We start from the raw sequence: 12918 nt of genomic DNA, 5'->3' as shown, positions 1-12918 counted from the left end.
GTTGTTATATTTGTACAGTTGTATTTACAATTTTGTTACAGAAGTGTATATTATGATTGTTATCTTTGTATTGTTTGTATGCATAAATAAAAAAAATAAAAAATAAAAAAAAGAGAAGCTGCGCTTGCTGAGTCCTCCGGCTTCTCTCGAATCGCTCTCGCGGTACTTTGATGGCATACGTCACAGTCACATGGCGTCGGCGCTGTATCAAGTCGGACAAAATTTCTAACCGGCATGCACTGCTTCAAGTCAGCCGCCGATCGGTCTGCGCAGAGCTGCATGAAGTCGAACAAGCCTAAAGCATCTTATAATAATATGCGCTGATGAAGGCTCTAGATCGCGCCCACTCGTGGTCTTGTGACCATTTCAAGATGGCCGCGCCCTTAGGTTTGGAGGCGTGGCGAACATGTTATGCAGTGTAAAAACAGCTTGTCAAGTCTGCAGAAACTCGTTAAAGGTTTATTTTCCGCTGGACCTGACTGTCAAGAATGGATAAGGACAAGCTGATTCTGTAAGTATTAGCATTAATGTCATCCCTGTAGTTGTACTGACAGGTGATCGATAATTTAGGCTTTGATTCAGGTTAAACTAGGAACAGCATGTTACATATCGAGTTTCCTAACTCTGAACTGAGCAGCGGAGCACTCCTATATTTCTACTGTCTCAATGTGTGTTTATTTTTTCATTTATTTACAATTTCAAAAAAAAATTATGCGCTTGCACTTCTCTCTTCGTTCGGTTCAAAGTGCCTTATCAAAGCCAGATATATAGTTAATAACGCAGAGTATTTGCAATAACAACTGTTGAACTTCTTGTTCTAAATGAAATAGTTGCTATTAAATTACGTTCTTTAGGGTCATTATGTTAAATCGGTGCCATTAGTGTGCCTCATTAACAGGGACACTAACAATGTGCGCAAACAATGACTTTAACAATGAATAGCTGATGCCAACTTTTACGATGTGTTATTATAGGCAATTTTCTTAACACATCAGAAAACAAATCCAGTAACTTATTTTATTTTTATGTTTTATGAGGAAACCTTTTGTCCCGTCCCCAGCCTTGTGTTTCAAACTTCTCATTGGTATGAGCAAATATGCACATTTTGTTCATTGTTCGTTCATAATGCATTAATTAATGGTAACATATTAAACTTTTAATCTTAAAAATCCACTAGTATATGTTGACATGAACATTAGCCAAGATTAATGAATACTGTTTAAGTGATAGCTCACGCTAACTAATGTTTAAAACCTTATTGTAAAGTGTTACAAATTTCATTTTGATATCACAACTGTCAGTATTATGTCATGACACTATAATATTGGCTACAGGGTGTATTGTTTGGCACTCCCTGCAGAAATGAGTAAGTGTCATCTTATCAGGTTGTGAAGAATTAGGAAACCGTTAGTCCCCTGCTCTAAGAATGCTTATCTACTCTGTTCACTTGGTGCTTAAAACATCTGTTTAACCTGATCATCATCATAACCAGAGTGAGGGGCTGCTGAGTTCAAATGATACATATGGATGTAATCCAGACAGTTAATGATGTTTAAAATTAGTGTTTTTTTAATGTTGTGTGAATCAAACAATGAAATATATGATGGCCAATGACCTCATCACACTGTGCTGTCTTCATCCCAGCCCCAAAGACTTCCCAGAGCTGAAGAATGACACATTTCTAAGAGCAGCACGAGGAGAGGAGGTAGAGCAAATTCCAGTGTGGTGCATGAGACAGGCTGGTCGCTACCTGCCAGGTATGTACCTGATATCATCAGAGATACATGTGGTCATTTAAAGATATTCTTTTAAATCACTATATCCAGTGTATTGTAGTACTGTAAATATATACTGTCTTTAGTGCTGATATGAATGTACCATCAGAGTTACTGTACATGTGGTAATTTAAAATGCATTCATTATTTTGAATCACACAAAAGTGTATTGCAGTACATATTTATTAGGAGCTGATATGTATGAACTAACTGACTTTCTTGGGGGTATTTTTAATGAATGTATTTGTATTACTATTTCCAGTGTATTGTAGTATAAAGTGTCTTTGTTTATTAGCTCTGTCATTCTCATATCTATTCAACAGAATTCAGGGAATTCAGAGCAGGGAAAGATTTCTTTGAGACATGTCGCTCCCCTGAAGCTTGTTGTGAACTGACGCTACAGGTCAGTACCATTGAACACCCTTTTACAGCCACAGATTTCAGGGTCTATCATATTTAGTTTTTTTAATAGTATCATTTTTCTATTTGCAGCCACTTAGACGATTCCCATTTGACGCTGCTATCATCTTCTCTGACATCCTTGTGGTGCCTCAGGTGAGTGACACATGGTTTGACCTTTTAATTTAATCACCCATCGTACGCAGTATTATGTACAAAGTAATGTAATTGAAGTATGTTTAGAAGAACACACAAATCTAAGAAAAGGAACATTTTGTCTATTCATATCTGAAATGTGAATCGCTAGGCCATGGGAATGGAAGTTCAGATGACATCAGGTAAGGGCCCCACGTTCCCAGAACCACTGAAGGAGCCTGAAGATCTGCAGAGACTAAAGACTAAAGTGGATGTGTCATCTGGACTCAACTATGTTTTTAAGGCCATCACACTAACACGACACAAAATGGAGGGAAAGGTTCCACTCATTGGCTTCACTGGAGCTCCGGTGAGATATCAACCAATCATCCTCACACTTTCAGTAATGCCACTTTTAAAAAACACATTGAGTCACAAGATACATTTTGACATGAAAAGTAGTATATATATATATATATATGGTGTCAAATTTCAGCACTTTCAAAATCTGCGATATCACGATTAACTACAAAAATATTATGCGATGAAGCATGATTAAAAAGTTTTAATTGACTGAAAGCACTAATATATATATATTATACACACACACACAGTGGGTACGGAAATTATTCAGACCCCCTTAAATTTTTCACTCTTTGTTATATTGCAGCCATTTGCTAAAATCATTTAAGTTAAATTTTTTTCCTCATTATTGTACACACAGCACCCCATATTGACAGAAAAACACAGAATTGTTGACATTTTTGCACATTTATTAAAAAAGAAAAACTGAAATATCACATGATCCTAAGTATTCAGACCCTTTGCTGTGACCCTCATATATTTAACTCAGGTGCTGTCCATTTCTTCTGATCATCCTTGAGATGGTTCTACACCTTCAATTGAGTCCAGCTGTGTTTGATTATACTGATTGGACTTGATTAGGAAAGCCACACACCTGTCTATATAAGACCTTACAGCTCACAGTGCATGTCAGAGCAAATGAGAATCATGAGGTCAAAGGAACTGCCTGAAGAGTTCAGAGACAGAATTGTGGCAAGGCACAGATCTGGCCAAGGTTACAAACAAATTTCTGCTGCCCTTAAGGGTCATAAGAGCACAGTGGCCTCCATAATCCTTAAATGGAAGACGTTTGGGACGACCAGAACCCTTCCTAGAGCTGGCCGTCCGGCTAAACTGAGCTTTCGGGGGAGAAGAGCCTTGGTGAGAGAGGTAAAGAAGAACCCAAAGATCACTGTGGCTGAGCTCCAGAGATGCAGTCGGGAGATGGGAGAAAGTTGTAGTAAGTCAACCATCACTGCAGTAGGGCTGGGATAAACGATTATTTTTTAAACGATTAATCTAGCAATAATTTTTTCGATGCATCGATTAATCTAACAATTCATTTTTTCCAGTCCGATTCGATTTCGATTCGATTAATCGACTTGTGACAACACCGGTAATACCTGTTTCATCGGGGGTGGGGGTGTATAAAATGTAAAAAAAATAAATAAAAAAAAACATTTGCTGGGAGTTTAATTGACTGGCGATCTGATCAATCAATCATAATACGCCATTTTTGTCCGACAAAGTAGTCAGGAGAGAGAAGATTAACGTCGGTGAATTTGAATAATGGATTGTAGACTACTGTACTGACATCTTTCCGCGGTTAAAACAACAGTCCTTCTGATGTAGGCTACATTCATGTTTAGCCTATTTGATGCTATAAATTAACCAAGAAAAAGATGATCGGTTCACGAGCAGCTTTAACTGAGGCAATCTGTCACGACACATTAAAGAGCCACAAAATAGTAGGCCTATTTATGGTTTAATTTTCTTTGAATGTCCAAATTTGAAAGTTGAGACTTTATTAAATGTTACCTGCTTGGTCCTGTCTGTCAGCGCGTTGTCAGTGACCTCTATGTATTTTTATGAATGTCGATCTAGAGCCGACATTCATAGCTATAAGCACATTATTAATAGCTATAAGCGAAAACTTTAGGTGTCGACAACGTATTATAGCCTACTCCAACATCGAGTGCAAAGTGGGGAGTTGAAAAAAACTTATGGTGCTCTGTCATCTGCGGCTGCTCCCGGGTGGCGCTAGAATGGAAAGCCATCTCCATTTTGCAAAGACGACATATCACGGAATTGTTTCCTTTTAAATTAAAGAATTCCCACACTTTAGATGAACGAGTGCGTGCCGCCTTTCACTTCTGGTAGTCTGAGGAGCCACTCATTTTGCTTCTACTCTCTGGCGCCGCCATCTTTGTTTTGGTCTGATGAATCGACGCGCATATTTTGCGTCGACGTCATCGATTACGTCGACGCGTCGTCCCGGCCCTACACTGCAGCCATCCACCAGTCGGGGCTTTATGGCAGAGTGGCCCGACGGAAGCCTCTCCTCAGTACAAGACACATGAAAGCCCGCATGGAGTTTGCTAAAAAACACCTGAAGGACTCCAAGATGGTGATAAATAAGATTCTCTGGTCTGATGAGACCAAGATAGAACTTTTTGGCCTTAATTCTAAGCGGTATGTGTGGAGAAAACCAGGCACTGCTCATCACCTGTTCAATACAGTCTCAACAGTGAAGCATGGTGGTGGCAGCATCATGCTTTGGGGGTGTTTTTCAGCTGCAGGGACAGGACGACTGGTTGCAATCGAGGGAAAGATGAATGCGGCCAAGTACAGGGATATCCTGGACGAAAACCTTCTCCAGAGTGCTCTGGACCTCAGACTGGGCCGAAGGTTCACCTTCCAACAAGACAATGACCCTAAGCACACCGCTAAAATAAGGAAGGAGTGGCTTCACAACAACTCCGTGACTGTTCTTGAATGGCCCAGACAGAGCCCTGACTTAAACCCAATTGAGCATCTCTGGAGAGACCTGAAAATGGCTGTCCACCAACGTTTACCATCCAACCTGACAGAACTGGAGAGGATCTGCAAGGAGGAATGGCAGAGGATACCCAAACGCAGATGTGAAAAACTTGTTGCATCTTTCCCAAAAAGACTCATGGATGTATTAGATCAAAAGGGTGCCTCTACTAAATACTGAACAAAGGGTCTGAATACTTAGGACCATGTGATATTTCAGTTTTTCTTTTTTAATAAATGTGCAAAAATGTCAACAATTCTGTGTTTTTCTGTCAATATGGGGTGCTGTGTGTACAATAATGAGGAAAAAAATGAACTTAAATGATTTTAGCAAATGGCTGCAATATAACAAAGAGTGAAAAATTTAAGGGGGTCTGAATACTTTCCGTACCCACTGTATGTGTGTGTGTGTGTGTGTGTGTGTTTACACCATTAGTCCCCAGCTCTAAGAATGCTTATCTACATAATTTTATACAATATCTATAGTGGAACATAATTCTAGTGTTGGCTATTTGTTGAAAACTAGAATAGTTCATTTAAATCAATGCAAATATAATGTTATCAATTCAGCTTCAACAGGCAGTTCACCAATTATATGTGTAAAAGTACAATTTAAATGTAACTATTTTAGGTCAGCCAAAGTTAAATCTAAGAAGCTAAAGTTCATTTAAATGTTTCATTGTCACTCCCACAGTAAGAAAATATAATATGTAAATGTACAAGTTTATGACTTTATACGGCAATAATGATTATTTTAACTGTATGTTAATACATTAATATAGTCCTATACCCATGTTTTTATATCATAACATGTAACACTCAAGTTTATACAATATGTATCATGGGGTCCCTGCTCCATTTCTCTAAAACAGATTAAAGGCCCCTGATCTAAACTTGTATACATTATATCATAATGGTAAAGGGATAGATCACCCAAAAACTACAATTCTTATTTAAGCATTTACTCACCCTCATGCCATCCCATATGTGTATGACTTTCTTTCTTCTGTTGAACATAAACAAAGATTTTTGGAGAATGTTTTAGATCCGTAGGTCCATACAATGCAAGTGAATGGTGGCCAGAACTTTGAAGCTCCAAAAAGCATAAAAAGGCAGTATAAAATGAATCCATAAGATATCAGTGGTTCAATTCTTGTTTTCAGAAGCAATATGATACATGTGGATGAGAAACAGATCAATATTTAAGTCCTTTTTTTACTATAAATTCTCCCTGCCCAGTAGGTGGCGATATGCATAAAGCATGTGAATCGCCAAAAACAAAAAAAGGATAATGTGAAAGTGAAGATTTATAATAAAAAAGGTCTTAAATATTGATTTGTTGCTCACACTTACATAATGCTTCTGAAGACATGGATTTAACCAATGTAGTCATGTGGATTAAATTTATGCTGCCTTTATGTGCTTTTGGGACCTTCAAAGTTATGGCCACCATTTACATGCATTGTATGGACCTACAGAGCTGAGATATTCTTCTGAATAATCTTAATTTATGTTCAACAACAAAAAAAAAAAAATACATCTTGGATGGCACGAGGGTGAGTAAATGAGAGAATTTTCATTTTTGGGTGTACTACTATACCTTTAATACATCCCGACCTTCATGTATTCTGTCTTTTATTACTGATAGTGGACTCTAATGTCCTACATGATTGAGGGAGGAGGCTCTACCACACACTCAAAGGCAAAGCGCTGGCTCTACAGGTACCCAGAAGCCAGTCACAAACTACTGAGCCAGCTCACTAATGTCATAGTGGAGTATCTTCTCGGCCAGGTGAAAGCTGGAGCTCAGGTAAGAGAATAAGTCTGATGAGAGAGATATGCATAAATTAAAAAATTTGCTGAAAGTCCTTTTGATGTCAGTTTTGTAAATACTTCAGAATCCCAAAATAGTACACATTGCATAACTCTCTATACATATGTTTCTCTATCAGGCACTCCAGGTTTTTGAGTCTCATACTGGATGTTTGGGCCCAGTGGAGTTTAAAGAGTTTTCTCTGCCATATCTGAGAGACATTGCTCATCGTGTTAAGAACAAGATAAAAGAATCTGGTTTGGACAATGTGCCTATGGTAAGTAGAGCCTCACAAAAGGTTTGTAGTACTTGCACTCTTTTTAGTGTGCTTAAAAATGCACAAAATTACATACATGGGATGTGAATTTGCAAGAAGCTGAAACATAAAATGCATGATGTTTAACTGTGGAACAATTTAAACAGTTAAGGCTTTAAGCCATTATCAAACTTTATTATACAATTCTTTAAAATGTCATTTGTTCATAAAGTGTACACTTAATTATATTGTGAACAGAAATGTTTGTACATGAACTACTGACCTGTTAAGCATTATTGTTATTTTATCTTTTAGTAAATTATACTATTAGATTTTCTGTTATAGTATGTTCAAGTAATATTATTTAAAAAAAAACAATTATGAATGTTTTAACATTTTGGGGGTGGGGAATATCCATAGCCCATTAATGATTGCTATATTGTGCTCACCAATTATTCAAAACTTGTAGTGCTTTAATTCCCCACTAGTTGTCAGTATCAGCTCAGATCTCCATGCAGGCATCTAACTTCAGCATGATTCACAATGGAAATCTCTCTGCACTGAGTCCTGTAACTTCTGTCTTATCTGTTTCTTGTCCAGATTGTTTTTGCTAAAGACGGTCATTATGGGCTTGAGGATCTCTCGGAGTCTGGTTATGAAGTAGTGGGTCTGGACTGGACCATAGATCCCAGTTCAGCACGGTTAGTTGCATGGAGTTTCTAAGTACTGAAGTTTTGACAGTATTTCTTGTGATTACACTAGTATCTGCACATATCACCTACAGTGCCTTAAACATTTTTTTAGAATTTGTTAGTTTATTCTTGACGATTCCAATATAAATTTGACAAGGTTTTTGACCTGTAAATAAATTCTCTATTTTTCTGTATTTTGCACCAGCAGTTGTTCTCTTAATATTAATAAGATGCCCAGTCCTGGTCAAAAACATCAGTCTACCACCACCATATGCCACCAGCACCGTACTTCCCTGAAAGCATGGTGCTTTTGGAGGTGTGGGCTGTCTTAGATTGTAACCATGTCACTTAAACTTTATTATGATATGGATAATAGCTTTTGGTCTTGGTAAAGGATCTGATCTCAAAATCTTGGCCAACTTCGCAACTGGTTCTAGTCTGCTTTTTGGCAAACTCAAAAGAAGTGCATCAAAACACTTGAGCATTTTTTATTTATTTTGTTTTATTTCTTTGCTTTTGAATAAAGAGATCTTTAATCTTCATTATCAATGTATTACTCTTCCGATTCACAGCCAGTACCCATTCATTTGTAGTAATTTTTAAATATGTTAGTTATTTAAATGATTCCTAGGTAGAGACCATTGAAAAATTGTCGTGTCCTCATTAAAATGTTTTTCATCTGTGTAAACTTCTGCACTGCAGCACAGGAACTGACTACTTAAAGGGATAGTTCAACAAAAAATGAAAATTCTCTCATTATTTACTCACCCACATGCCGTCCCAGATGTGTTTTTCTTTCTTCTGCTGCACACAAAGATTTTTAGGAGAATATCTCAGCTCAGTAGGTCAATACAATATAAGTGAATGGTGACCAGCACTTTGAAGGTGCAAGAAGCACATAAAGCAAGCATAAAAGTAACCCATATTAATTCAGTGGTTAAATCCATATCTTCAGAAGTGATATGATAGGTGTGGGTGAGAAAATATCAATGTTTAAGTCCTTTTTTACTATAAATACTCCTCCCTGCGCAGTAGGTAGTGATATGAAAAAAGAATTCAAATCACCAAAAACAAAAGAAGATAAAGTGAAAATGAATGTGATGATTTAAAAAGAACATTAAGAAAGGACTTCAATATTGATCTGTTTTTCACCCACACCTATCATATCACTTCTGAAGACATAGATTTAACAACTGGAGTCGTATGGATTACTTTTATACTGCCTTTATATGCCTTCAAAGTTTGAGATATTCTTCTAAAAAATCTTCATTGGCAGAAGAAAGAAATTCATACACAGCTGAGATGGCATGAGGGTGAGAAAATTATTTGAGAATGTTACTTAAAGGGATAGCACACCTAAAAATGAAAAATGGCACATTAAAAATAGTATAGTTACGGTGAAAAAAAATCAGAAACAGATAATTGAAAATAAATTTAAAAATAAGGTTGAGTCTGAATACTTTTGCATGGCATGCTATGTACTGAATGAGTGTGCCTGTACATTACATGGTCAAAAGTATGTGGGCACCCCTTCTATTTAATGGGTTGGCTATTTCAACTACACTATTTACTAGCAGCAGGTGCATAAAATCAAACAAACAGCCATGCAGACAAACTTTCTAAATAGATTGGGACATACTTTTTCTTTTCCAGCATGACAATGCTCCTGTGCAAAAAGTGAGGCAAGAACTGGTTTAATCAGTCTGGCTAGGAAGAACTTGACTTGCCTACACAAAGCCCAGTATTGAACCCCATTGAACACCTTTCTAATTAATTTAAATGCAGACTGGGGCCTGGGTAGCAGCGAGTATTGACGCTGACTACCTCCCCTGGAGTCACAAGTTTAAATCCAGTGCGTGCTGAGTGACTCCAGCCAGGTCTCCTAAGCAACCAAATTGGCCTGCTTGCTAGGGAGGGTAGCTTCACACAGGGTAGCCTCCTCGTGGTCACTATAATGTGGTTCGCTCTCGTGGGGCATGTGGTGAGTTGTGCATGGAAGCCGTGGAGGATAGAGTAAAGCCTTCACATGCGCTATGTCTCCGCGACAAGCCACGTGATAAAATGCGTGGATTGACATCTCAGACGAGGAGGCAACTGCGATTCGTCCTCCGCCACCCAGATTGAGGCGAGTCACTACGCCATTGAGGAATTGGAGCGCATTGGGAATTTGCCATTGCCCAACATCAGTGCCTGACTTCACCATTGCTCTTGTGTCTGATTGGGAGCAAATCCCCATAGCTATGTTTAAACATCTTGTGCAACGTCTTTCCAGAAGAGTGGAATATTTGCTTAAGTGTTTATATCTTGTTTTTGGGTTTTTTCTCAGTGTGAGGACTGGAGGAAAAGTTAGTTTGCAAGGCAACATGGATCCCTGTGCTCTCTATGCCACAAAGGTGAGAAAAGCACTTCAAAACAACATAAAATGGAAAATAAGAAATCATTGATTCTGTGAAACCTCAACATCACCAAAATTTTGTCTAGACTGCATAGAACTGCTTGTGCCTAAATCCAATACTCTGATTCCGTTTCAAAATAAAGAGGCCGTTTGGTTTTTACGAATTTAGGCCCTGCTGGAAATATGACCCCAAAGAGCAGCTGTTTTCCACACAGCGCTGTCTCAGGCTTTCATTGCTCATTCATTAGGAGCATGACTTTCATATCATAGTCTTGGTTCCTCCAAAATATTTTTTTCCTCCATCATTTCAGAAGTTATTTGGGTGTGACTGCTCTAGCCTACTTAAAAACTGCACCTCATAGATCTTGATTAACTTCTAGAGAACAAAACTGACAATATGATGTATGATAAACAAGCCAAACTTCTTATTGTTTGTGTGGCCAGGCCCGTATATCAGAGATTGTGAAGAGGATGTTGGAGGGCTTTGGCACCAAGGGCTACATTGCTAATCTGGGTCACGGTCTGTACCCTGACATGGACCCGGAGAATGTTGCCGCATTCGTGGATGCCGTTCACACCCACTCTCGCCAGCTTCTCAACCGCAATTAAGACATTATGTTCTCACAATCCATTAGAGGAACTGAAGCAGATGAAAAACAACAACTGTCTACCCTGGAGCGCTGCGCCAAGCTATTATTCATAAAGGGATAGTTCACCTTAAAATTAAAGTTCTCATTCACTCACCCTCATGTGTTTTCAAACCCATACTTCTTTCTTTCTTCCATGGAGCACAAAAGGAGATGCTTGGCAAAAAAAACTTCAGTCACCATTCACGTTCATTTGCATGTGTTTTTTTTTCTCTCCATACAATGAAAGTGAAAGAAACTTGAGGGTTAGTAAATGATGACAGAATTGATATATTTTGATTAAAAATTTCATTTTGAGTGATCTATATGTTTAATATTGTCATAAGAATGGGCTTATACTAAGGAGCCTGATTCATTTAAATTATGTTGGCCATCTATCTACTTGACCTAAATCAATTCTTCTTTTTATAATGGTTTCACATCAATCCATCTGATCTTTAATATAATTTTTACTCAAAACGTTTTTTTTTTTCAGCTGGATGGATGTTTTCATCCATCCAATATTTGAATGCACTGTATGATCACTGGGGACTCTGGAATAAGTGGAGGAGGATAAAATCTGATTAAACATGAAGCGCCACATTGGATTGTTTTTGATACAGTACCGTAGTAACATCTGGGCAAAGACTGTCTTTACTGAAATAGTAACTGACATTCATGAACCTCTGTGAATGTGTGTACATATCAATGGATGTTTTATATAGAGTGATCCTTTTTAAGACAAACCAACTATCAGGGGAATTCAGTTAGGCTGAATGTCACAAATCATGTGCAACCATTTTTCTATTTCCTTTGTTTTTTACTAATCTTTTGGCATGAGGAGTTATTCTCTGGATCTGTGTTTACAGTGTCTCTCTCTCTCTCTCTCTCTCTCACTGCTTTTGCATTTAGTAATAAAAATGTTAATCCTGCTGGATTTAATAGTGAATGATGTATAAGCACCCTGGGTAAGCAAATCCTTAAATCCAGTTGTTTTTGTTTTTGGGAGGGTGGGAGTGGGAGTGGGATTCCCCAGCAACACATTATGTGACGTGACCTATGCCAGATGTTTTTGAAAAGCCCAGCTCTTCAAAACAAGAATTTATTAGAATTAATAAACATGTTTCCACTGTGTTCGAGCTCTCTGAAGTGCAATTGAATACATAATACAGTTTTTTCTTTACATTTAGATTTCAAATCAATATTTTGTTGAGCAATAGCAGTAACAGAATAATTCCTAAAATTTGTTTTCAGTTTAACCCCTTATGTTCATTTGAGATTAACTGCACTGTTTTTGTGTCCCAAAGATTCCATAGTAAATAAAATGATATATAATAATTTTGAAACTTTTTAATGACCTATTCAAAGGCAAGATATTTTTTAAGCGTTATCCCTCTGTTTTAACACAAAGTATGCATGGACTTTTCAGAAATGTAGGTAAAATGTGAAATTTGTCCCTGCCAAAACACATACAATACTAATAAAAAAAAGTGGAAATTGTGTTTGGGATCAATTCTCATAAGATTAGAAACAGTCATGAAATATCAACCTGTTACTTCACTTTTAAGTATTTTTCTAGCTATTAAAATGGCTCTCAGACCCCAAACAGAACATGAGTGTTGAGCTGTTTACTTCAGACTGTCTGTTTTATGAGAAACCACAGATTGTAAATTGAAACAACATGATAGATGTTTCTCCCCACACACACCTACAGTCTTAGCATGAAATGGTGGCAGCTGCAGCCCTCTTTTAACCTTGTCCACAGTGTGCAGTGCTGCCACAGTGCAGGGCAAGTCAGGCCTTGACTGTGTGTTGGATGCTGTAAGCCCTGGTGAATGGAAAAATGTCCTGTAATCAATTTGCTGATTAGTGTTGTAGGATTTTTAAGCCCCTACCGCTCAGTGCTTGTTTGTGTCCATAGAGCACAGCTGTGATTGAGGAGGGCTG

At 37.8% G+C, this 12918-nt stretch overlaps 1 protein-coding gene across 1 annotated transcript; it reads left to right on the top strand.

Moving 5' to 3' along the window:
* The first annotated feature begins 235 nt into the window (after positions 1–235).
* Positions 236–12554, top strand: LOC127648619 (uroporphyrinogen decarboxylase-like). The gene is made up of 10 exons (XM_052133303.1): positions 236–511; positions 1645–1757; positions 2099–2178; positions 2268–2330; positions 2482–2679; positions 6838–6999; positions 7142–7279; positions 7859–7959; positions 10277–10343; positions 10790–12554. Exons 1-10 carry the CDS (start codon positions 489–491, stop codon positions 10952–10954), a joined length of 1110 nt encoding a protein of 369 aa, XP_051989263.1. The 5' UTR covers positions 236–488; the 3' UTR covers positions 10955–12554.
* Positions 12555–12918: the final 364 nt, after the last annotated feature.

Source organism: Xyrauchen texanus, chromosome 9 (assembly GCF_025860055.1).
Source record: "Xyrauchen texanus isolate HMW12.3.18 chromosome 9, RBS_HiC_50CHRs, whole genome shotgun sequence".
NCBI classification, from domain to species: Eukaryota; Metazoa; Chordata; class Actinopteri; order Cypriniformes; family Catostomidae; genus Xyrauchen; species Xyrauchen texanus.
Note: the sequence above shows the minus strand (reverse complement) of the source record. Positions and strands in the feature narration are given on the sequence as shown.

Bases quoted from the DNA above. Each gene is read 5' to 3' on its own strand.
- LOC127648619 (XM_052133303.1), top strand. From the start codon at position 489: ATGGATAAGGACAAGCTGATTCT. The intron at 512-1,644 runs GTAAGTATTAGC...TCTTCATCCCAG, and splicing joins GATAAGGACAAGCTGATTCT to CCCCAAAGACTTCCCAGAGC. The intron at 10,344-10,789 runs GTGAGAAAAGCA...TTGTGTGGCCAG, and splicing joins GTGCTCTCTATGCCACAAAG to GCCCGTATATCAGAGATTGT.